This window comes from Dendropsophus ebraccatus, chromosome 9 (genome assembly GCF_027789765.1).
Source record: "Dendropsophus ebraccatus isolate aDenEbr1 chromosome 9, aDenEbr1.pat, whole genome shotgun sequence".
Taxonomy (NCBI): Eukaryota; Metazoa; Chordata; class Amphibia; order Anura; family Hylidae; genus Dendropsophus; species Dendropsophus ebraccatus.
Window position 1 is genome coordinate 9,434,757 of NC_091462.1, and position 25,231 is coordinate 9,459,987.

Sequence of the window (25,231 nt, forward strand, 5' to 3'; positions counted from 1 at the left end):
TGCATTGGCTGTAGTGGACCCCTTGCCGGTGTCAGCCTTTTACTGTATGTGCTCCTGAGGAACACATATAGTTAAATTCAGTGCTATGATTTAAAGGACAAAAAGTCATTGGCTTTCTGCTCTGCCAATCAAGAAAGGAAAGAGCTGACAAGATGCCGGAAGATTTCAGTGCTGTGGCCACATGATTTGCTCCACAAAGGGGCCCGCTAAGGCTAATTCGTCCAAGGGCCCGCGAAAACCTGGAGCCGGCCCTGGCCACAATGGTGAGTGAAGACCAAGCTGCAGCCTTATGGCTTCCGCAGAAAGTAAGAGGGATTAATTTACCAGAGATGAAGCAGCTTGCGGACCCCTGGAGCAGCCATGATTGGCAGGATGGGTTCCCCTATAACCCATTAGTCCCTTTTGTCCCACTCTTCTTCAGGACCTTGAGGGTTGTCGCACTGGTTTATACACAGATCTCTTTGCATTTTGGGTTCAGGTTTGGATTCGGATTCTTTACTGTTGTGCTCGGGATCATCATCCGGTCACATGACCCAGTTTCGGCTTTGAATGTTGAACATACGCTCCATGTCTGACTCTGGAATATCGGGGTATACAGAGAGTTCATGGTCGGCTAAAGGTGTCCTGCTCCTGTGAGGTCCTGTGGCTTACATACAATCTGTGCGGCCATGATCTTCTCTCCTGGCAACTCTTCCTTCCAGGCCATACTTGTTCAGTCTCTTTCTAATCTTACAGACATGAACCTGAACATGTAACATGGTGGCTGCGGCCTGTAGTCTGGGGTGGAGTTCTCGGGGTTCCCCTGAACATGTAACATGGTGGCTGCGGCCTGTAGTCTGGGGTGGAGTTCTTGGGGTTCCCCTGCACATGTAACATGGTGGCTGCGGCCTGTAGTCTGGGGTGGAGTTCTTGGGGTTCCCCTGAACATGTAACATGGTGGCTGCGGCCTGTAGTCTGGGGTGGAGCTCCCTGTGATGTATATAATGTATATGATGCTACGTCATGTATACGATCTACATCATCTATTGTCTCATTGTTACTGTGATTGTGAAACCCCAGCAGTGAGGTGTGTGACCTGAGATCACCCCTGGGCGGCCTATAGATATATATATACATCCTGAGGAAGAACAGCGACCAATGGAAAACCAGCAGAGGAGATCTCAGGAGCATGAAGAGGAGAACAACCAATCAGAGAGCAGCGTTCCACAGAGAGACCCAACAAACCACAGATGCGGCATATAACCAGCGGATGGCGCTCACACTCCTGCCGGCCGATCTGCACCACAACCAGCAATAATAGGAATCATCTCAGCCAATAACACAGGAGGCAGAGTGTGAGAAGACGGCCGAGAGGAGACGTACATTATAATTACCACCTGGCACCAACACAGCCAGTATAATCACCTGACACCCCAACACAGCCAGTATAATCACCTGACACCCCAATACAGCCAGTATAATCACCTGACACCCCAACACAGCCAGTATAATCACCTGACACCCCAACATCCAGTATAATCACCTGACACCCCAACATCCAGTATAATCACCTGACACCCCAACATCCAGTATAATCACCTGACATACACATACATTACATTATAATCTCTAGACACCAACGCCTCCATTATAACATTATTATCACCACAACAATCTCAGATCAATTAGAATCACTTGAAACCCACTCGTCCATTATAAGGCTATAATCTCCCGACACTCGTCCATTATAATCACCAGGCACTCGTCCATTATAATCTCCCGACACTCGTCCATTATAATCCCCTGGCAGTCATCCATTATAATCCCGCAAACACTCATCCATTATAATTCCCCAGCACTCATCCATTATAATCACCCGGCACTCGTCCATTATAATCCCGCAGACACTCATCCATTATAATTCCCCGGCACTCATCCATTATAATCCCCCAGGCACTCGTCCATTATAATCCCCCAGGCACTCGTCCATTATAATCCCCCGGCACTCGTCCATTATAATCCCCCAGGCACTCGTCCATTATAATCCCCCAGGCACTCGTCCATTATAATCCCCCAGGCACTCGTCCATTATAATCCCCCGGCACTCGTCCATTATAATCCCCCGGCACTCGTCCATTATAATCCCCGGCACTCGTCCATTATAATCCCCCGGCACTCGTCCATTATAATCCCCCGGCACTCGTCCATTATAATCCCCCAGGCACTCGTCCATTATAATCCCCCAGGCACTCGTCCATTATAATCCCCCAGGCACTCGTCCATTATAATCCCCCGGCACTCGTCCATTATAATCCCCCGTCACTCGTCCATTATAATCACCAAGCACTCACCCATTATAATCCCCAGGCACTCGTCCATTATAATCCCCCGGCACTCGTCCATTATAATCCCCCAGGCACTCGTCCATTATAATCCCCCCGGCACTCGTCCATTATAATCACCCGGCACTCGTCCATTATAATCCCCGGCACTCGTCCATTATAATCACCCGGCACTCGTCCATTATAATCCCCCAGGCACTCGTCCATTATAATCCCCCCGGCACTCGTCCATTATAATCACCCGGCACTCGTCCATTATAATCCCCCCGGCACTCGTCCATTATAATCACCCGGCACTCGTCCATTATAATCCCCCAGGCACTCGTCCATTATAATCACCCGGCACTCGTCCATTATAATCCCCGGCACTCGTCCATTATAATCACCCGGCACTCGTCCATTATAATCCCCCAGGCACTCGTCCATTATAATCCCCCGGCACTCGTCCATTATAATCCCCCGGCACTCGTCCATTATAAAGCTATAATCTCCCGCGGGTGGTCGCCCCGCCCCCTCCTCACTCACCCAGGCGGGCAGCTGTTGGGCGTTCAGCCCGCGGGTCACCTCCTGGCTCTCGTTGTCCAGCAGATCCCAGGCCGCCCGCATTCGGGCCAACTTTGACTTCTTGTTTCGGCTCCAGAAAATCCAGAGGAAAAGTGCGAAGAAAACCCAGGAGAGGCTGAGCCCGATCCGCCCGGAGACATAGACGGGTAACAGGAGCAGCAACACCCGGCAGAGCGGCCGCACCAGCCCGAGCAGCACGGGCAGCGGGTCACCGGGCAGAGGACAGCCCCCCTGCGGGCCACCGGGACCCTGCTCACCCGCCACCGCCTCCTCCTCCTGCTGCTGCTGCCTCCTCATGGCTGAGCGACGCCCGACATGTCACCTGGGATGCCGGGCACAGAGTGACCCGCCCGGGACAACAACTCCAGGTGACAGGAGGAGCCCCGCCCCCCGACACACCCGGCCGGGCGCACCCACACTGTGCGGGAGGAGGGAGCGGGTCACCACCAGGAGGAGGGAGCGGGTCACCACCACAACCCCCAGGAGGAGGGAGCGGGTCACCACCACAACCCCCAGGAGGGAGCGGGTCACCACCACAACCCCCAGCATCCAGGAGGAGGGAGCGGGTCACCACCACAACCCCCAGGAGGAGGGAGCGGGTCACCACCACAACCCCCAGCATCCAGGAGGAGGGAGCGGGTCACCACCACAACCCCCAGGAGGAGGGAGCGGGTCACCACCACAACCACCGGGAGGAGGGAGCGGGTCACCACCACAACCCCCAGCATCCAGGAGGAGGGAGCGGGTCACCACCACAACCCCCAGGAGGGAGCGGGTCACCACCACAACCCCCAGCATCCAGGAGGAGGGAGCGGGTCACCACCAGGAGGAGGGAGCGGGTCACCACCACAACCCCCGGGAGGATGGAGCGGGTCACCACCACAACCCCCAGCATCCAGGAGGAGGGAGCGGGTCACCACCACAACCCTCGGGAGGAGGGAGCGGGTCACCACCACAACCCCCCAGCATCCAGGAGGAGGGAGCGGGTCACCACCACAACCCCCAGCATCCAGGAGGAGGGAGCGGGTCACCACCACAACCCCCGGGAGGAGGGAGCGGGTCACCACTACACCCCCCGGGAGGAGGGAGCGGGTCACCACTACACCCCCAACATCCAGGAGGAGGGAGCGGGTCACCACCACAACCCCCGGGAGGAGGGAGCGGGTCACCACCACAACCCCCGGGAGGAGGGAGCGGGTCACCACCACAACCCCCGGGAGGAGGGAGCGGGTCACCACCACAACCCCCAGCATCCAGGAGGAGGGAGCGGGTCACCACCCCCACCCCCCGGGAGGAGGGAGCGGGTCACCACCACAACCCCCGGGAGGAGGGAGCGGGTCACCACCACAACCCCCAGCATCCAGGAGGAGGGAGCGGGTCACCACCCCCACCCCCCGGGAGGAGGGAGCGGGTCACCACCACAACCCCCAGGAGGGAGCGGGTCACCACTACACCCCCAACATCCAGGAGGAGGGAGCGGGTCACCACCACAACCACCGGGAGGGAGCGGGTCACCACCACAACCCCCAGGAGGGAGCGGGTCACCACCACAACCCCCAAGAGGAGGGAGCGGGTCACCACCACAACCCCCGGGAGGAGGGAGCGGGTCACCACCACAACCCCCAGCATCCAGGAGGAGGGAGCGGGTCACCACCACAACCCCCAGGAGGAGGGAGCGGGTCACCACCACAACCCCCAGGAGGGAGCGGGTCACCACCACAACCCCCAGCATCCAGGAGGAGGGAGCGGGTCACCACCAGGAGGAGGGAGCGGGTCACCACCAGGAGGAGGGAGCGGGTCACCACCACAACCCCCGGGAGGAGGGAGCGGGTCACCACCACAACACCTGTCATCAGAGGAACATCTAAGATTTGCAGCAGTCACTTTATGGCAGTGCGACATTCCTGCGAGAAGTAAATACAAAAACCGCACTAACCAATGGCAACAAAGTATAATACGATCAAAGGGAAGAGGAAATCCGAAATGGCGACAAGTTATAAGACGGAACGGGAGAGAAAATCACCAGAAGAGGGAAAAAAACGTAAAGTGTTCTACTATGGGGAAAATAAGAAAGCGGAGATGGCGGCAAAAAGTCTAATATGGTGAAAACCCCGCAAATAAGGAGACAAAGGCGACAAATATTATAACGATGAAAATCACCGGAGACCGTGGCGGAAAGTATAACTATAATAAAGGGAAAAGGGAGAGAAAATCCGGAATGGCGAAAAGTTACAGAACAGCGAAAGTGAAAGGAAAATGACCAGAAAAACAGGCAAAAATGGAAAGAAAATCACCAGAAAAAGACCCAATGATGGCGTCCTCTCCTTGTGACGAGTGGTGGTCACATGACCTCTCCTGACCCTTCAGCTATGGTGCCCCCTGGTGGCGGCGCTTTTATTATTTCTCAGATTTTCCACTTTTGCTGGAAGCCGCATTTACTTGGAAATAACATGGCTGCCCCAAAAATTGATGGGATGTATCCTTCCTGTACCCCTCCTAGTACTCTGGCCCCTTGTTTGTCCTTCCTGTACCCCTCCTAGTACTCTGGCCCCTTGTTTGTCCTTCCTGTACCCCTCCTGTCACCTTTGCCCCCTTGTTTGTCCTTCCTGTACCCCTCCTGTCACCTTTGCCCCCTTGTTTGTCCTTCCTGTACCCCTCCTGTCACCTTTGCCCCCTGTACCCCTCATGTTTCTATGGCCCCCTCTACCCCTCCTGTCGTTGTGGCCCCCCCTACCCCTCATGTTTCTATGGCCCTCGTACCTTTCCTTTCACCCTGGCCCCCTGTACCCCCCCTTGCTGCCATGGCCCCCTATATCCTTCCTGTCACTGTGCTTGCTGTGGCCCCCTGTACCGCTCATGTTTCTATGGCCCTCGTACTTTTCCTTTCACCCTGGCCTCCTGTAACCCCCCCCCCCCCCCCCCTTGCTGCCATGGCCCCCTGTATCCCTCCTGTCGCTGTGGCCCCGTACCCCTCCTGTCACAGTGGCCCCCTGTACCCCTCCTGTCACTGTGCTTGCTGTGGCCCCCTGTACCCCTCCTGTCACTGTGCTTGCTGTGGCCCCCTGTACCCCTCCTGTCACCGTGGTCCCCTGTATCCCTCCTGTCACTGTGCTTGCTGTGGCCCCCTGTATCCCTCCTGTCACTGTGCTTGCTGTGGCCCCCTGTATCCCTCCTGTCACTGTGCTTGCTGTGGCCCCCTGTATCCCTCCTGTCACTGTGCTTGCTGTGGCCCCCTGTATCCCTCCTGTCACTGTGGCCCCCTGCATCCTTCCTGTCACTGTGCTTGCTGTGGCCCCCTGTATACCTCCTGTCACTGTGGCCCCCTGCATCCTTCCTGTCACTGTGCTTGCTGTGGCCCCCTGTATACCTCCTGTCACTGTTGCCCCCTGCATCCTTCCTGTCACTGTGCTTGCTGTGGCCCCTTGTATCCCTCCTGTCACTGTGCTTGCTGTGGCCTCCTGTCACCGTGGCCCCCTGTATCCCTCCTGTCACTGTGCTTGCTGTGGCCCCGTACCCCTCCTGTCACTGTGGCCCGCTGTACCCCTCCTGTCACTGTGCTTGCTGTGGCCCCCTGTACCCCTCCTGTCACCGTGGCCCCATGTATCCCTCCTGTCACTGTGCTTGCTGTGGCCCCCTGTATCCCTCCTGTCACTGTGGCCCCCTGCATCCTTCCTGTCACTGTACTTGCTGTGGCCCCCTGTATACCTCCTGTCACTGTGGCCCCGTACCCCTCCTGTCACTGTGGCCCCCTGTATACCTCCTGTCACTGTGGCCCCGTACCCCTCCTGTCACTGTGGCCCCCTGTACCCCTCCTGTCACTGTGCTTGCTGTGGCCCCCTGTATCCCTCCTGTCGCTGTGGCCCCGTACCCCTCCTGTCACTGTGGCCCCCTGTACCCCTCCTTTCACTGTGCTTGCTGTGGCCCCCTGTATCCCTCCTGTCGCTGTGGCCCCCTACCCCTCCTGTCACTGTGGCCCCCTGTACCCCTCCTGTCACTGTGCTTGCTGTGGCCCCCTGTACCCCTCCTGTCACCGTGGCCCCCTGTATCCCTCCTGTCACTGTGCTTGCTGTGGCCCCCTGTATCCCTCCTGTCACTGTGCTTGCTGTGGCCCCCTGTATCCCTCCTGTCACTGTGCTTGCTGTGGCCCCCTGTACCCCTCCTGTCACTGTGCTTGCTGTGGCCCCCTGTACCCCTCCTGTCACCGTGGCCCCCTGTATCCCTCCTGTCACTGTGCTTGCTGTGGCCCCCTGTATCCCTCCTGTCACTGTGCTTGCTGTGGCCCCCTGTATCCTTCCTGTCACTGTGCTTGCTGTGGCCCCCTGTATCCTTCCTGTCACTGTGCTTGCTGTGGCCCCCTGTATCCTTCCTGTCACTGTGGCCCCCTGCATCCTTCCTGTCACTGTGCTTGCTGTGGCCCCCTGTATACCTCCTGTCACTGTGGCCCCCTGCATCCTTCCTGTCACTGTGCTTGCCGTGGCCCCTTGTACCCCTCCTGTCACCGTGGCCCCATGTATCCCTCCTGTCACTGTGCTTGCTGTGGCCCCCTGTATCCCTCCTGTCACTGTGGCCCCGTACTCCTCCTGTCACTGTGCTTGCTGTGGCCCCCTGTATGCCTCCTGTCACTGTGGCCCCCTGCATCCTTCCTGTCACTGTACTTGCTGTGGCCCCCTGTATACCTCCTGTCACTGTGGCCCCGTACCCCTCCTGTTACTGTGGCCCCCTGTACCCCTCCTGTCACTGTGCTTGCTGTGGCCCCCTGTATCCCTCCTGTCACTGTGGCCCCGTACCCCTCCTGTCACTGTGGCCCCCTGTACCCCTCCTTTCACTGTGCTTGCTGTGGCCCCCTGTATCCCTCCTGTTGCTGTGGCCCCCTACCCCTCCTGTCACTGTGGCCCCCTGTACCCCTTCTGTCACTGTGCTTGCTGTGGCCCCCTGTATCCCTCCTGTCACTGTGCTTGCTGTGGCCCCCTGTATCCCTCCTGTCACTGTGCTTGCTGTGGCCCCCTGTATCCTTCCTGTCACTGTGCTTGCTGTGGCCCCCTGTATCCTTCCTGTCACTGTGCTTGCTGTGGCCCCCTGTATACCTCCTGTCACTGTGGCCCCCTGCATCCTTCCTGTCACTGTGCTTGCTGTGGCCCCCTGTATACCTCCTGTCACTGTGGCCCCCTGCATCCTTCCTGTCACTGTGCTTGCTGTGGCCCCTTGTATCCCTTCTGTCACTGTGCTTGCTGTGGCCTCCTGTCACCGTGGCCCCCTGTACTCCTCCTGTCACCGTGGCCCCCTGTATCCCTCCTGTCACTGTGCTTACTGTGGCCCCCTGTACCCCTCCTGTCACTGTGCTTGCTGTGGCCCCCTGTACCCCTCCTGTCACTGTGCTTGCTGTGGCCCCCTATACCCCTCCTGTCACCGTGGCCCCCTGTATCCCTCCTGTCACTGTGCTTACTGTGGCCCCCTGTACCCCTCCTGTCACTGTGCTTGCTGTGGCCCCCTGTACCCCTCCTGTCACTGTGCTTGCTGTGGCCCCCTGTATCCCTCCTGTCACCGTGGCCCCATGTATCCCTCCTGTCGCTGTGGCCCCCTGTACCCCTCCTGTCGCTGTGGCCCCCTGTACCCCTCCTGTCACTGTGGCCCCATGTATCGTTCCTGTCACTGTGGCCCGCTGTACCCCTCCTGTCACTGTGCTTGCTGTGGCCCTGTACCCCTCCTGTCACTGTGGCCCCCTGTACCCCTCCTGTCACTGTGCTTGCTGTGGCCCCCTATACCCCTCCTGTCACCGTGGCCCCCTGTATCCCTCCTGTCACTGTGCTTGCTGTGGCCCCCTGTATCCTTCCTGTCACTGTGCTTGCTGTGGCCCCCTGTATCCTTCCTGTCACTGTGCTTGCTGTGGCCCCCTGTATACCTCCTGTCACTGTGGCCCCCTGCATCCTTCCTGTCACTGTGCTTGCTGTGGCCCCCTGTATACCTCCTGTCACTGTGGCCCCCTGTATCCTTCCTGTCACTGTGCTTGCTGTGGCCCCTTGTATCCCTTCTGTCACTGTGCTTGCTGTGGCCTCCTGTCACCGTGGCCCCCTGTACTCCTCCTGTCACCGTGGCCCCCTGTATCCCTCCTGTCACTGTGCTTACTGTGGCCCCCTGTACCCCTCCTGTCACTGTGCTTGCTGTGGCCCCCTGTACCCCTCCTGTCACTGTGCTTGCTGTGGCCCCCTATACCCCTCCTGTCACCGTGGCCCCCTGTATCCCTCCTGTCACTGTGCTTACTGTGGCCCCCTGTACCCCTCCTGTCACTGTGCTTGCTGTGGCCCCCTGTACCCCTCCTGTCACTGTGCTTGCTGTGGCCCCCTGTATCCCTCCTGTCACCGTGGCCCCCTGTACCCCTCCTGTCGCTGTGGCCCCCTGTACCCCTCCTGTCACTGTGGCCCGCTGTACCCCTCCTGTCACTGTGCTTGCTGTGGCCCTGTACCCCTCATGTCACTGTGGCCCCCTGTACCCCTCCTGTCACTGTGCTTGCTGTGGCCCCCTATACCCCTCCTGTCACCGTGGCCCCCTGTACCCCTCCTGTCACTGTGCTTGCTGTGGCCCTGTACCCCTCCTGTCACTGTGGCCCGCTGTACCCCTCCTGTCACTGTGCTTGCTGTGGCCCCCTGTACCCCTCCTGTCACCGTGGCCCCATGTATCCCTCCTGTCACTGTGCTTGCTGTGGCCCCCTGTACCCCTCCTGTCACCGTGGGCCCCTGTATCCCTCCTGTCACTGTGCTTGCTGTGGCCCCCTGTATCCCTCCTGTTACTGTGGCCCCCTGTATCCCTCCTGTCACTGTGCTTGCTGTGGCCCCCTGTATCCCTCCTGTCACTGTGTTTGCTGTGGCCCCCTGTATCCCTCCTGTCACCGTGGCCCCATGTATCCCTCCTGTCGCTGTGGCCCCCTGTACCCCTCCTGTCACTGTGGCCCCATGTATCCTTCCTGTCACTGTGCTTGCTGTGGCCCCCTGTACCCCTCCTGTCACCGTGGCCCCATGTATCCCTCCTTTCACTGTGCTTGCTGTGGCCCCTGTATCCCTCCTGTTACTGTGGCCCCCTGTATCCCTCCTGTCACTGTGCTTGCTGTGGCCCCCTGTACCCCTCCTGTCACTGTGCTTGCTGTGGCCCCCTGTACTGGAGGAGGTGTTGTTACAATGATACATGGCGGCTTGTGAGATAATGAGGGGAGTAGTAGCCGGGGGCTGTGACTCCCATCATTTGCCATGTTATGGTTTTATATGTTTGATATATTTTCAGAGTTATTTGTTCTCGGCAGTACAGGCGGCGGCCATGTTGGATCTCCACAGCTGAGGCATTGGGGGATTTATGAGGCCTTGTGTGGAGGAGCAGTCACCATAGCGACCAGTCAGATGCCAGCGCTCATTCTTTACAGGTCTTATTAGAAATGAGCATTCTGGTTGGTTGCTATGGTGACTGCTCCTCACATAAGGTCTGATAAGTGCAGCACTAGGGGGCGCTCACTGTAGTCTGTAGTACAGCAGAGGGTTCGGAGCTTTGTATCAGGACAGTGGTGTTGAGTCTCAGGTGATGAGAGTGCGGGGGAGGGTAGAAGGAAGACATGACAGGAGGCGGTAGTGTCTGCGCCATGTGCGTGAGGTGACGCGCCCTCAGGTATGTGCCGCTCCGTCACTGCTCCAGATTCCGCGCTGTTGTGTCACAGGGCGGATGGTGGAGAATGCGGAGTCCCTGGAATGTTGATCACCCAGAATGCAGATCATTCCTCATCGGAGGAGAGTCCGGGGAAGAAAGTGAGAAACCCGCCGGACTGGACGGGGTTAATGTACTCATCCACCGTCACATGACCGATCCTCATATTAACCCTATAAACCTGTGCGCAGCAAACTGCATCTCTCCTGCCGCTCTGAGACTACAACTCCCATCATACTGCACACTGACAATCGGCACTGATCCACTATCTGAGGAAGTGTGCGGCGGATTCCACAGCGCTGACGGCCGATCCCGGGACACGTGAGGCCAGAGGGCGGAATGCAACAAGTTCAGCCAGAGCAGCCTGATTCCTGGATCCACTGACCCCCCCCCCCGATCTGATAATGAGACGGATTATAATAGATAAGAACAAAGGGAATACTTCACAGCGAACTAACTCCACCTGTGTATACTCGTATACTATCTGCTCCACCAGCGTATACTCGTATACTATCTGCTCCACCAGCGTATACTCGTATACTATCTGCTCCACCTGCGTATACTTGTATACTATCTGCTCCACCTGCGTATACATGTATACTGGCTGCATATACCTCCAGCTCCACCTGCGTATATTCGTATACCACCTGCTCCACCTGCGTATAGTAGTTTATCTCCAGCTCCACCTGCATATATTCGTATACCTCCTGCTTCACCTGCCTATATACGTTTACCACCTGTGTGTACTTGTATACCTCCTGCTCCACCTGCATATACTCGTTTACCTACTGCTCCACCTGCATATACCTATGCTCCACCTGCGTATACTTGTATACTGGCTTCGCATACTTACTGCTCCACCTGTGTATACTCGTATACCACCTGCTCCACCTGCGTGTACTTGTATACCTCCTGCTCCACCTGCATATACCTATGCTCCACCTGCGTATACTCGTATACCACCTACTCCACCTGCGTATACTCGTATACCACCTACTCCACCTGCGTATACTCTTATACCACCTACTCCACCTGCGTATACTCGTATACCACCTACTCCACCTGCGTATACTCGTATACCACCTACTCCACCTGCGTATACTCGTGTACCACCTACTCCACCTGCGTATACTCGTATACCACCTACTCCACCTGCGTATACTCGTATACCACCTACTCCACCTGCGTATACTCGTATACCACCTACTCCACCTGCGTATACTAGTATACCACCTACTCCACCTGGGTATACTCGTATACCACCTGCGTATACTCGTATACCACCTACTCCACCTGCGTATACTCGTATAACACCTACTCCACCTGCGTATACTCGTAAACCACCTACTCCACCTGCGTATACTCGTATACCACCTACTCCACCTGCGTATACTCGTATACCACCTACTCCACCTGCGTATACTCGTATACCACCTACTCCACCTGCGTATACTCGTATACCACCTACTCCACCTGCGTATACTCGTATACCACCTGCGTATACTCGTATACTACCTACTCCACCTGCGTATACTCGTATAACACCTACTCCACCTGCGTATACTCGTATACCACCTACTCCACCTGCGTATACTCGTATACCACCTACTCCACCTGCGTATACTCGTATACCACCTACTCCACCTGCGTATACTCGTATACCACCTACTCCACCTGCGTATACTCGTATACCACCTACTCCACCTGCGTATACTCGTATACCTCCTGCGTGGTCCATGCTACAGCTCCATCTGAGGCTCCAGGCTCTCTGAGGTCCCGCGCAGCCAATCAGTGACTGCGGCGGGGCCATGCACTGATTGGCTGAGCGGGACCTATGGGGACCGAGAGTCTCAGATGCAGCTGGAGCGTGAAACAGGTAAAGTCTGTTCCCGGCGGGTGGGGGGTTAATGGGGCTGGCTTTTATACTCACTGCGGGATGACCATCCCCCTGCCAGTATGTACTCTCATTGAAAGTGACAGGGATTGTATCCGCAGCGGATTTTGCTGCAAACTCGCAGCGTGAAATCCACTGTGGATACCGTACGTGTGAACCTGGCCTAAACAGAACCCTGAGATTACGACAGAGCAGATCCGCCCGGGATGGAGCATTCCTGACTGTCTCTTAGGAATGCTCCATCCCAGGCTGTCTCTTATCTGTGAGATCCGGTTTCTGGGTGTCTCATCAGATTAGCGGGTGACATGTCCTGACTCACATGTGAAGATGTCGTCTGGTCAGATGTAAATAAAGATCGTCATCGTATAATGAGACGCTCTACGACTGTCTAATAGACTGTGGGAGAGTTCACTAAACCTCCGACACAAGTTTTCTCATGTATAAAAATTGAATTTTTTTCCCATCTCTCATCCCTTTAACTCCTTCCTGACCTGGCAAGTTCAGATTTTTCACTTACATTTAAGATCCATATCGGGGCTGATTATTTATTTATTTATTTACACTTTTGAGCCCCTAGGAGACTTGTATAAGGAGTCATTTGTTTGCTCATACAGTTCAATGCAACACATGTATTGCAGTGTGCCATCAAACAGGTGATATACTAGTACAGCCCAGCTGAGGTAGGCTGGGACTATTGATCTGGCCAGAAAGTGAAACAAATTTAGCTGCTGTAAAGCATTGCTGACTTTGTGATTGAGGGGATGGGAATGCCCCCCTTAGGGTACAAACACACACAGCAGATACGCAGCAGATTTGATGCTGTGTTCAGTTATTTAGATCTAATCTGCTGCGTATTTGCTGTATACGGTGTGTGTGTTTGTACCCTTAGGCTGTGTTCACACACAGGATTTTTCAACCAAAGCCAGGAGTGGATAGAAAACACAGAAAAGCAGACTGGAGGATCTGTATATACCACCACAATAACCGTATACTCCATAGACTGGAGGATCTGTATATACCACCACAATAACCGTATACTCCATAGACTGGAGGATCTGTATATACCACCACAATAACCGTATACTCCATAGACTGGAGGATCTGTATATACCACCACAATAACCGTATACTCCATAGACTGGAGGATCTGTATATACCACCACAATAACCGTATACTCCATAGACTGGAGGATCTGTATATACCACCACAATAACCGTATACTCCATAGACTGGAGGATCTGTATATACCACCACAATAACCGTATACTCCATAGACTGGAGGATCTGTATATACCACCACAATAACCGTATACTCCATAGACTGGAGGATCTGTATATACCACCACAATAACCGTATACTCCATAGACTGGAGGATCTGTATATACCACCACAATAACCGTATACTCCATAGACTGGAGGATCTGTATATACCACCACAATAACCGTATACTCCATAGACTGGAGGATCTGTATATACCACCACAATAACCTGTATACTCCATAGAGGAGAGGCTGGAGGATCTGTATATACCACCACAATAACCTGTATACTCCATAGAGGAGAGGCTGGAGGATCTGTATATACCATCACTATAACCGTACAGTCATGGCCAAAAGTTTTGAGAATGACACAAATCTGATATTTTCCCATGATCCTCTGCCCTCTGGTTTTTATGTGTTTGTCAGATGTTTTTATCACATACAGAGATATAATTGCAATCATATTATGAGTAACAAAAGCTTATACTGACAGTTAGATGAGTTACTGCAGCAAGTCAATATTTGCAGTGTTGCGCCTTCTTCTTCAGGACCTCTGCAATTCTCCCCGGCTGCTCTCAATCCACTTCTGGACCAAATCCTGACTGATAGCCGTCCATTCTTGCACAATTAATGCTTGCATTCTGTCAGAATTTGTTGGTTTTTGTTTGTCCACCCGTCTCTTGATGATTGACCACAAGTTCTCAATGGGATTAAGATCTGGGGAGTTTCCTGGCCATGGACCCAAAATCTCTATGTTTTGTTCCCTGAGCCATTTAGTTATCCCCTTTGCTTTATGGCAAGGTGCTCCATCATGCTGGAAAAGGCATTGTTGATGGCCAAACTGCTCTTGGACGGTTGGGAGAGGTTGCTCTTGGAGGACATTCTGGTACCATTCTTTATTCATGGCTGTGTTTATAGGCAAGACTGTGAGAGAGCCGATTCCCTTGGCTGAGAAGCAACCCCACACATGAATGGTTTCAGGATGCCGGTTACAGTTGGCATGAGACAAGACTGGTGGTAGCGCTCACCTCGTCTTCTCCGAATAAGCTGTTTTCCAGATGTCCCAAACAATCAGAAAGGGGATTCCTCAGAGACAATGACTTTCCCCCAGTCCCCAGCAGTCCACTCCCTGGACCTTTCCCCCAGTCCTCAGCAGTCCACTCCCTGGACCTTTCCCCCAGTCCTCAGCAGTCCACTCCCTGGACCTTTCCCCCAGTCCTCAGCAGTCCACTCCCTGGACCTTTCCCCCAGTCCTCAGCAGTCCACTCCCTGGACCTTTCCCCCAGCCCTCAGCAGTCCACTCCCTGGACCTTTCCCCCAGTCCTCAGCAGTCCACTCCCTGGACTTTTCCCCCAGTCCCCAGCAGTCCACTCCCTGGACCTTTCCCCCAGTCCCCAGCAGTCCACTCCCTGGACCTTTCCCCCAGTCCCCAGCAGTCCACTCCCTGGACCTTTTGCAGAATATCAGTCTGTCCCTGATGTTTTTTCAGGAGAGAAGTGGCTTAGGCTAGGTTCACACTGCGTTTTCAGCATCCGTTTTTCAGCAAAAAAACGGATTGCAAAAAACGGATGCATTTGTGTGCATCCGTTTTTGATCCGTTTTTCCATTGACTTCCATTATAAAAAAAAACGGATTAAAGCGGATGCGTTTTTTTTTTTACGCACAATAAAGTACTGTTGACACTACTTTTTTGACTGTTAAAAAAACCGGATCCGTTAAACGGATGCTGAAAACGCAGTGTGAACCTAGCCTTATTTGCTGCCCTCCTTGAGACCAGGCCTTGCTTCAAGAGTCTCCGCAGTCTCACAGTGCACAGTGCAGATGCCCTCACACCTGCCTGCTGCCATTCCTGAACAAGCTCTGCACTGCTGGTAGCCCCATCCCGCAGCTGACCACACTTAAGAGACGGTCCTGGTGTTTGCTGGTCTTGGGCGCCCTGGAGCCTTTTTGGCAACAATGGAACCTCTCTCCTTGAAGTTCTTGATGATGTTATAGACTGTTGACTGAGGTGCAATCTTTCTAGCTGCGATACTCTTCCCTGTTCGGCCATTTTTGTGCATTGCAATGATGACTGCACGTGTTTCTTTAGAGACAGCCATGGTTAACAGAAGAGAAACAATGATGCCAAGCACCAGCCTCCTTTTAAAGTGTCCAGTGGTGTCATTCTTGCTTAATCATGACAGATTGATCTCCAGCCCTGTCCTCATCAACACCCACTGGAGGATCTGTATATACCACCACAATAACCCGTATACTCCATAGACTGGAGGATCTGTATATACCACCGCCATCTGATGTGATCTTTCCCAAGCCACTGTAGATGTCACAAAGAGACATTTGCAGAACCCAGAAAGGCCGCTCGGTCACCTAGTGCTGCAAACGATGACGGCTCAGGGGCCCAGTGTATTGCAGGAGCAGGCCATGGGGCCCCCTGATGAGACGGGCCCTGTTGCAGCTGCTACGCCCCTGTTTCCCGATCAGCCTGTGCCGCGTCTCTTCTCTACATACAGGGGACACATCACATATTATTCATAGCAGCTGTAATATAATAACTGCTCCCCCAGCACAGACTGTGTCCAGATATGTGACCGGTCCTGTCAGGGACCCCATGGGACTGATTCACTGTGCTGGTCACTGACTGTGAGTTACTGCAATAGGAAGACAGGCTCCATCCTTCCCCACCTGACCCAGGGGTTGGAATGGAGTTTATCTGGATGGCGCGGGTCACATGTTGTTCTTGTTGCTTCCTGGTTGTCGGACGTGTCATCCTCACGTTTATCACTTTTGTGTTACGTCCCTCATTGTGTTGGCATGTTCTGCAATGTATCTACACTGAGGAGGTTCTGTCTGTGTACTGAGAATGCTGGTGCCACCTAGTGGTTATTTTGTATTAAGACCAGAAGCAAGTGAGATATTCACATACGAGATCCCTAGAAAGTGGGGGACCCTTCGCACTGTCCGATCCCCTCCCAGATCTGAGAGAGAATATCCTGTTGGTAGGAAAAGGAGGTAAACTGCTGAGTAAAGAGGTGAGAGGTAAGGTGCCGCCAGCCGCCATACTCTAGTTTAGGCCTTGAAACCCTTGGGTACACATGAAGCTCCAGCTCCTGCAAGTCATACAAAACTCCCAGCTATTTTCTTACAGAAACAACGCCGCCACTGTCCTCAGGTTGTGTGTGGTATTACAATTCAGCTCTATTGGAAGTGAACTGCAAAACCTCTACACCCAAACTGAGGAGAGGAGATGCTCGGTTACTGGCAGCCTAGACCACCCCTTTAAATTGCACAAAGACCTGACTGTCCTCTAGGACCCCCTGGACTTTCGTCCAGACCTATTCAACAGGGGAATGGAGGGAGCTACATCTCACGTTGTCTGCACTCGAGTACTAGACGTGTCAGAACCCATGTGAAGAAGGACTGTATGGACTACGACTGTTCGGCCCTGTCCTAACCAGTTAATGAAGAGAGGGACCCCACCTCAGCTATGTCAGGGAGCTCCCTTGTGATTTAAGGGGGTATTCCACTGAAACATAACTTTTGATATGTTGCTGCCCACGATGAGACTAACAATTCCTTCCATACTTGTTATTATCTATTCAGTCTCCTTCCCCCAGTTCTCAGCTGCTGCTTTCTGCTGAAACAAAAAAAATCTGTGTGTGAGCTTTTCTCTCTTTCTCCCCCTCCCTTCTTCTCCCCCTAAACAAGTCCCTGGCAGGCTGTATCTGCAACATTGTAGCTTCTTCCTAATGCTGGGTGGGTTAATCTGAGGTAAAGTTGCTGATGGCTCACACACAGATTTTTGTGCCTTCAGCAGAAAGCAGCAGCTGACAACTGGGGGAAGGAGACTGAATGGATAATAACAAGTATGGAAGGAATTGTTAGTCTCACCACGGGTAGCAACATATCAAAAGTTATGTCTCAGTGGAGTACCCCTTTAAGTATTGAGACTGTTTACTGCTTTGTGACCAAGAATTGTGTGTTACCTTTATTGAGAGGGATAAGTAAAGAGAGAGGTGGAGGTCGCCTTTATGTATCTCAGTTCCTGTTTCCAATGTTTCCTTGTCTGAGAGGGAGAATATTTTGTGAGGGCCAGCCAGGGATGATGGGTGTGATCCAGTCTGTGTGGGATAACAAGACTGGATAGTGAGCTCCTGGGGATAGGACAGGCATGAGGAATACATTGTTTGTGAGGTGGGGAGATTAGATTGTTAGCTCCTATGGTGAGGAATGATGTGAGCAATACATGGTGTAATATAGAGAAATTAAATTTGGGCCATCAGGGATGATGGGAGTGATGATACCCTGTGTATGATAGGAGATTAGAGTGTGAGCTCCTGGGGTCAGGGATGATGGGAGTGATGATACATTGTGTGATAGGAGATTAGAGTGTGAGCTCCTGGGGTCAGGGATGATGGGAGTGATGATACAGTGTGTGTGATAGGAGATTAGAGTGGGAGCTCCTGGGGTCAGGGATGATGGGAGTGATGATACAGTGTGTGTGATAGGAGATTAGAGTGTGAGCTCCTGGGATCAGGGAGGATGATGGGAGTGATGATACATTGTGTGTGATAGGAGATTAGAGTGTGAGCTCCTGGGGTCAGGAAGGATGATGGGAGTGATGATACAGTGTGTGTGATAGGAGATTAGAGTGTCAGCTCCTGGGGTCAGGGATGATGGGAGTGATGATACATTGTGTGTGATAGGAGATTAGAGTGTGAGCTCCTGGGATCAGGGAGGATGATGGGAGTGGTTATACACTGTGTGTGATAGGAGATTAGAGTGTGAGCTCCTGGGGTCAGGAAGGATGATGGGAGTGATGATACAGTGTGTGTGATAGGAGATTAGAGTGTCAGCTCCTGGGGTCAGGGATGATGGGAGTGATGATACAGTGTGTGTGATAGGAGATTAGAGTGTCAGCTCCTGGGGTCAGGGATGATGATGGGAGTGATGATACATTGTGTGTGATAGGAGATTAGAATGTCAGCTCCTGGGGTCAGGGATGATGGGAGTGATGATACATTGTGTGTGATAGGAGATTAGAGTGTGAGCTCCCGGGGTCAGGGAGGATGATGGGAGTAATGATACAGTGTGTGTGATAGGAGATTAGAGTGTGAGCTCCTGGGGTCAGGGATGATGGGAGTGATGATACATTGTGTGTGATAGGAGATTAGAGTGTCAGCTCCTGGGGTCAGGGATGATGGGAGTGATGATACATTGTGTGTGATAGGAGATTAGAGTGTGAGCTCCCGGGGTCAGGGAGGATGATGGGAGTAATGATACAGTGTGTGTGTGATAGGAGATTAGAGTGTGAGCTCCTGGGGTCAGGGATGATGGGAGTGATGATACATTGTGTGTGATAGGAGATTAGAGTGTCAGCTCCTGGGGTCAGGGATGATGGGAGTGATGATACATTGTGTGTGATAGGAGATTAGAGTGTGAGCTCCTGGGGTCAGGGATGATGGGAGTGATGATACATTGTGTGTGATAGGAGATTAGAGTGTGAGCTCCTGGGGTCAGGGATGATGGGAGTGATGATACACTGTGTGTGATAGGAGATTAGAGTGTGAGCTCCTGGGGTCAGGGATGATGGGAGTGATGATACATTGTGTGATAGGAGATTAGAGTGTGAGCTCCTGGGGTCAGGGATGATGGGAGTGATGATACATTGTATGTGATAGGAGATTAGAGTGTGAGCTCCTGGGGTCAGGGATGATGGGAGTGATGATACATTGTGTGTGATAGGAGATTAGAGTGTCAGCTCCTGGGGTCAGGGATGATGATGGGAGTGATGATACATTGTGTGTGATAGGAGATTAGAGTGTGAGCTCCCGGGGTCAGGGATGATGGGGGTGATGATACATTGTGTGTGATAGGAGATTAGAGTGTGAGCTCCTGGGGTGAGGGAGGATGATGGGAGTGATACATTCAGTTACATAGGGAAATTAGAGTGTGAGCTCCTGGGGTCAGGGATGATGGGCTTCATATATTGGGAGTCTACACAGTGAGGGAATATAATATATGTACAGCGCTGTGATATATGGAAACATATCATCATAAGTGTCATCATTCCTGTCATCCAGCAGGTGGCGCTGCTCTCACAGGTCTACATGTAAAAGGCTGTTCTGTTCTGGGCTGAAGTATATAAGTATACAGCTGAGGTCATTGATTCTTCACTACACTGCCCAGCAGTATCTCAATAATAAGCTGTGTTGGGGCTCGGCAGTCCACAGAATAATCTCATTCTATAGAAAGAAAACATTCCTGCGACACTCACCAAAAAAATAATTTTCTTTATTCAAATTCCCTGTGGAATAGCGGAGACGTGCCACCTCCTGCTGACCTGTGATAGTGTCACTTCGCTTTCTCAAGGGCTGCTATGAGCGTGTTTATATAGGTGTGTAAACACCTATATACACACACGGCACCAATAGTCTATCACTGTGATATTGAACATAGAACAACTTGGTTGGATGCAGCATCCCTGCAGGGTGACCATCTGTAATGATAAGATGGAGAATACGTGAATTTTGTAATAAGTTACCAGCAACTTGACCTCAGATTTACCTTCCCGGCATCACAGAGTGCAGAGACAGCCGGACAGGGACTTGTTTATATCAGCTGTCTCAGAAGGGAGGGGGGAGGAGGGGAGATGGACAGAAAAGCTCACACACAGGGGGATGTTTCTATCGTTGCAGCAGTGTTATACATCACAGAGATGCTTCTGGTCTGGTGGTGTGTTCTTCTTTTGTGGGAAGGTGTGGTAAACATCATGTGAACAGGGCTTTACACCACACTGAACACACAGCGGGAGGTGCTCACAGTGATTTATCAGACAGCATTACACCACATGTATGTTGGTGAGCCCAATACTGCGCCACACAATGAGGTTCTCCCTGCCTGCTGCCACCACTAGAGGGCGCTCAGGAGATCACTGCAGACTGTGATAGATTGACGCCAATAATAAATGTCTGCAGTCATCTCCCCCTCTGTTATGTATCTCTATGTCTGTGCAGGGTCCGGAGCTGAGAATACGGAAAGCTTAGCTCCACCATCTATATATGATGAATCTAACCAGCTGATATGTCCCTATAGCACACGGGGTGCTGAGGATGAAGGTCTCTGATGCTGATGATGAAGACTGGATGGTCCAGGTGACTGTACACATACACTGCTGCCGCCGGGTATACACAGGGAGCCCCCACAGTGCAGAACCTCATCTATCCACCCCGGAGAGACATATAGACAATCAATAAGACTGAGTGACGTCTGAGGAAGAGAACAGATCTGTGTACATTACACCCAGTGTCCTCATCTGCACTGAGGCTGGGAGACAGACAGATCCTGGGGTGATCTCCAGGTGGATCTGGGGTGACCTGTGCACTGGATCCTGTGTAATGGATCCTGGGGTGATTTCCAGGTAGATCTGGGGTGATCTCCCGGTGGATCTGGGGTGATCTCCAAGTGGATCTGGGGTGACCTGTTGATAGATCCAGGCCTCAGTGTGAACAGTGCCCAACTGTGCTGGTCTCCTGCATCTCATCTGACTGGTGACTTATCATGAAGACGTCCGGCTGAATCCTCTCCTGCTGTTTCTGTACTAGCGGAGATGACAATTTTATTACCAGCGCCGGGACGTCCATCACCGAGTCCTAATCTCATCATCGCTGATGGCAAGAAAACACCAAGAACTGATGGCCGGGAAGGCGGGAGATCACCAGCGGCGCTGGGACCTCAGGGCCTGTTATAGTCCCATTACATTACATTGCTTCTTATAGATGGTTGGCTTATTGCTGTTAGTAACATGTACATTTATGCTGTTTTTATCATGTTTATGTCACACTTTAGCTCTGTACCATGGTAGGTGATGAAGGGTTAATAACACACACACACACACTGATGTGCATGGTGTATAGAAATGTGCACATCCACCAACAGAGCTGGAGGCTACACTCGCCCAGTTACTGTGCCCACAGCCAGGTGGACAGTCAGATACCCCGTTTCCCCGAAAATAAGACATAGTGGAGGATTTACAGGATTGCTTAAAATAAGGCATCCCCCAAATGTAAGAGCTCCGCCGCCACCCTCTGCAACCAGGGTTATGTAGTTACTCCTCTGGCAGCTGACAGGTATATACTACAGAGGCTCTGCTTCTTCCCCCTCTGGCAGCTGACAGCTATATACTACAGAGGCTCTGCTTCTTCCCCCTCTGGCAGCTGACAGCTATATACTACAGAGGTTCTGCACTTTCCTCCTCTGGCAGCTGACAGCTATATACTACAGAGGCTCTGCTTCTTACTCCTCTGGCAGCTGACAGCTATATACTACAGAGGCTCTGCTTCTTTCTCCTCTGGCGCTGACAGGTATATACTACAGAGGCTCTTCTTCCTCCTCTGACAGCTATATACTACAGAGGCTCTGCTTCTTTCTCCTCTGGCGCTGACAGGTATATACTACAGAGGATCTTCTACTTCCTCCTCTGGCAGCTGACAGGTATATACTACAGAGGCTCTTCTTCCTCCTCTGGCAGCTGACAGGTATATACTACAAAGGCTCTGCTTCTTTCTCCTCTGGCAGCTGACAGCTATATACTACAGAGGCTCTTCTTCTTACTCCTCTGGCAGCTGACAGCTATATACTACAGAGGCTCTGCTTCTTCCCCCTCTGGCAGCTGACAGCTATATACTACAGAGGCTCTGCTTCTTCCCCCTCTGGCAGCTGACAGCTATATACTACAGAGGCTCTTCTTCTTACTCCTCTGGCAGCTGACAGGTATATACTACAGAGGATCTTCTTCTTCCTCCTCTGGCAGCTGACAGGTATATACTACAGAGGCTCTTCTTCTTCCTCCTCTGGCAGCTGACAGCTATATACTACAGAGGCTCTTCTTCTTCCTCCTCTGGCAGCTGACAGCTATATACTACAGAGGCTCTGCTTCTTCCCCCTCTGGCAGCTGACAGGTATATACTACAGAGGCTCTGCTTCTTCCCCCTCTGGCAGCTGACAGGTATATACTACAGAGGCTCTGCTTCTTCCCCCTCTGGCAGCTGACAGCTATATACTACAGAGGTTCTGCTCCTTACTCCTCTGGCAGCTGACAGCTATATACTACAGAGGCTCTTCTTCTTCCCCCTCCGGCAGCTGACAGCTATATACTACAGAGGCTCTGCTCCTTACTCCTCTGGCAGCTGACAGGTATATACTATAGAGGCTCTGCTTCTTCCCCTTCTGGCAGCTAACAGCTATATACTACAGAGGCTCTGCTCCTTACTCCTCTGGCAGCTGACAGCTATATACTACAGAGGCTCTGCTTCTTCCCCCTCTGGCAGCTGACAGCTATATACTACAGAGGCTCTGCTCCTTACTCCTCTGGCAGCTGACAGCTATATACTACAGAGGCTCTTCTTCTTACTCCTCTGGCAGCTGACAGGTATATACTACAGAGGCTCTTCTTCTTACTCCTTTGGCAGCTGACAGCTATATACTACAGAGGCTCTGCTTCTTCTTACTCCTTTGGCAGCTGACAGGTATATACTACAGAGGCTCTGCACTTTCCTCCTCTGGCAGCTGACAGGTATATACTACAGAGGCTCTTCTTCTTACTCCTCTGGCAGCTGACAGCTATATACTACAGAGGCTCTGCTCCTTACTCCTCTGGCAGCTGACAGCTATATACTACTATAGGGTGTTGGGCTGAGAATGAGGCTAGCGCTGTTGTCATTATGTTCAACGCTAATAAAAGATATTTACTCCTGTGTACTTTTACTTTTATTTGTTTTAGCCCAGACAATGAACCCCTGTCCTGACTTGGTGCTGCTGAGGGTTTGTTACACTGTATCATGGTAAGTGGGCGCTATCGGCCCATGATAAGCGAGTGGTTGGCGCTGCTGCTGTATTCGGGTAATTCCAGCAGCGCGTTTCTTCCTGGAGGTGTAAGAGATTGTAGAATATAACCGGAGCGTTATCAGCAGAACAAACATCAAACAGCAGCAGACGGCCAACGTCCCCGGGTTCACCCCGCGCCAATATCGATTTATATTGTTTAACATTTCTACAGCAATGGATCAAAGAAGACACGACTATAGATAAGGTACACATAACAGTACCAGCAGGGGGCAGAGCGTTAGTCACTGACTACAGAATGATGGTATGTAGACATTTATGCATCTAACAGAGACTCTCAGTAGGTTCATGGTGTCCTATCTCAGGGTAACATAAACTAGTGACAGAGAAGCTGAACAGAATGATGGATCACTTACATTGTTCTGTGCAGCTGATCCACAGATATAACATGGACAGTAAGTAGTCCTTTCTATTATGTGCGTGTGCTCAGTAGTCCTGGATATTCATGAGAAAACTCCACCCACCAGCTGCTGATTGGCAGTTATCTATCCATGCTGTGTATAGGCAGTCACCTGTCAATCAGCAGCTGGAGGGCGGGGGAAGGGGTGAGGCAGGAATCCTATTCTCCTGCATATTAGGAGAATGGATAAACAGAATGATGTCAGTAATACACTGATCTGTTCAGCATTTCTGTCACTACTTTATGCTCCCCTCATTTAAGGCGGAATAAACCTAGTGACAGATTCCCTTTAAAGGGACTCTGTCCCCTCCAACCCACCCTCCTCAAAACCCTAAACGTAAGTCATCAGTAAGTAGGATGAAGGAGGCTGATTCCAGATCTGTAATATGTAGTATTTCCCGCTGTAAGCCTGCAGGGTGGGCATGTGGATGCATACAGAGGACGACTTAGGGTCCATTTACACAGAAAGATTATCTGCCAAAGATTTGAAGCCAAAGCCAGGAATGGATTTGAAAAGAGGAGAAATCTCATGCTTTCCTTTATGACCTGATCTGTTTATAGTCTGTTCCTGGCTTTGGCTTCAACTCTTTGTCAGATAGTCTTTCTGTGTAAATGGACCCTTCACTCAGGAATATAATGGAGAGGGCGACTTCACTTGTGGCTTGTAGCAAAGGAATGCTATAAAAACAGCAGCTATAGAATCAGCGTTGTCTGCTCTACTGATCTATAATCTACTGATAAGTTAAGCGGGTGTTTAGGAGGTGACAGTCGCTTTAAAGGGGTTATCCAGTCTTCGTTACATAGGGATTAATTACTCCTTACAATATTCAAATACATTGATACGTTAACTTTCAAAATCTCTGCTTGCTAATTGGCCGTTGTACAAGAGGGATGACAGCACATGTGACTACAGATGAGCGTATTTACAGTAATAACGAATCTGCAATCCGCTCATCCGCTGCTGCCTTCTGACTGACTGCTGCTCCTCCCCGGGGGCTGGGAAAAGCTGGATCCACTTCTGGGAAATATTCATTTCTATGGAAGCAGTAAGAGTGTGCTTAAAGGGGAAATTCCGGGCAAAATGATTTTAAGATCTGTTATTGCCCAACAAAAGTTATAAAAATTACAGACACACCTGTAGTGCATTTCCCCTGCACTTCCTACAGCATGGCGGCTTCAGGTCTCTGTAAAGTTGGTGACGTCACGT

General features: G+C 52.2%; 1 protein-coding gene across 1 annotated transcript in view; it reads right to left on the minus strand.

Annotated features, from left to right (window-relative positions):
• Positions 1 to 3,268, minus strand: part of ESYT3 (extended synaptotagmin 3) — a 33,898-nt gene extending 30,630 nt beyond the window's left edge. Inside the window, exon 1 of the mRNA XM_069982495.1 lies at positions 2,847 to 3,268. Coding sequence (XP_069838596.1) covers positions 2,847 to 3,182 — 336 coding nt within the window. The 5' untranslated portion in view covers positions 3,183 to 3,268. The remainder of the gene's footprint in view (positions 1 to 2,846) is intronic.
• Positions 3,269 to 25,231: the final 21,963 nt, after the last annotated feature.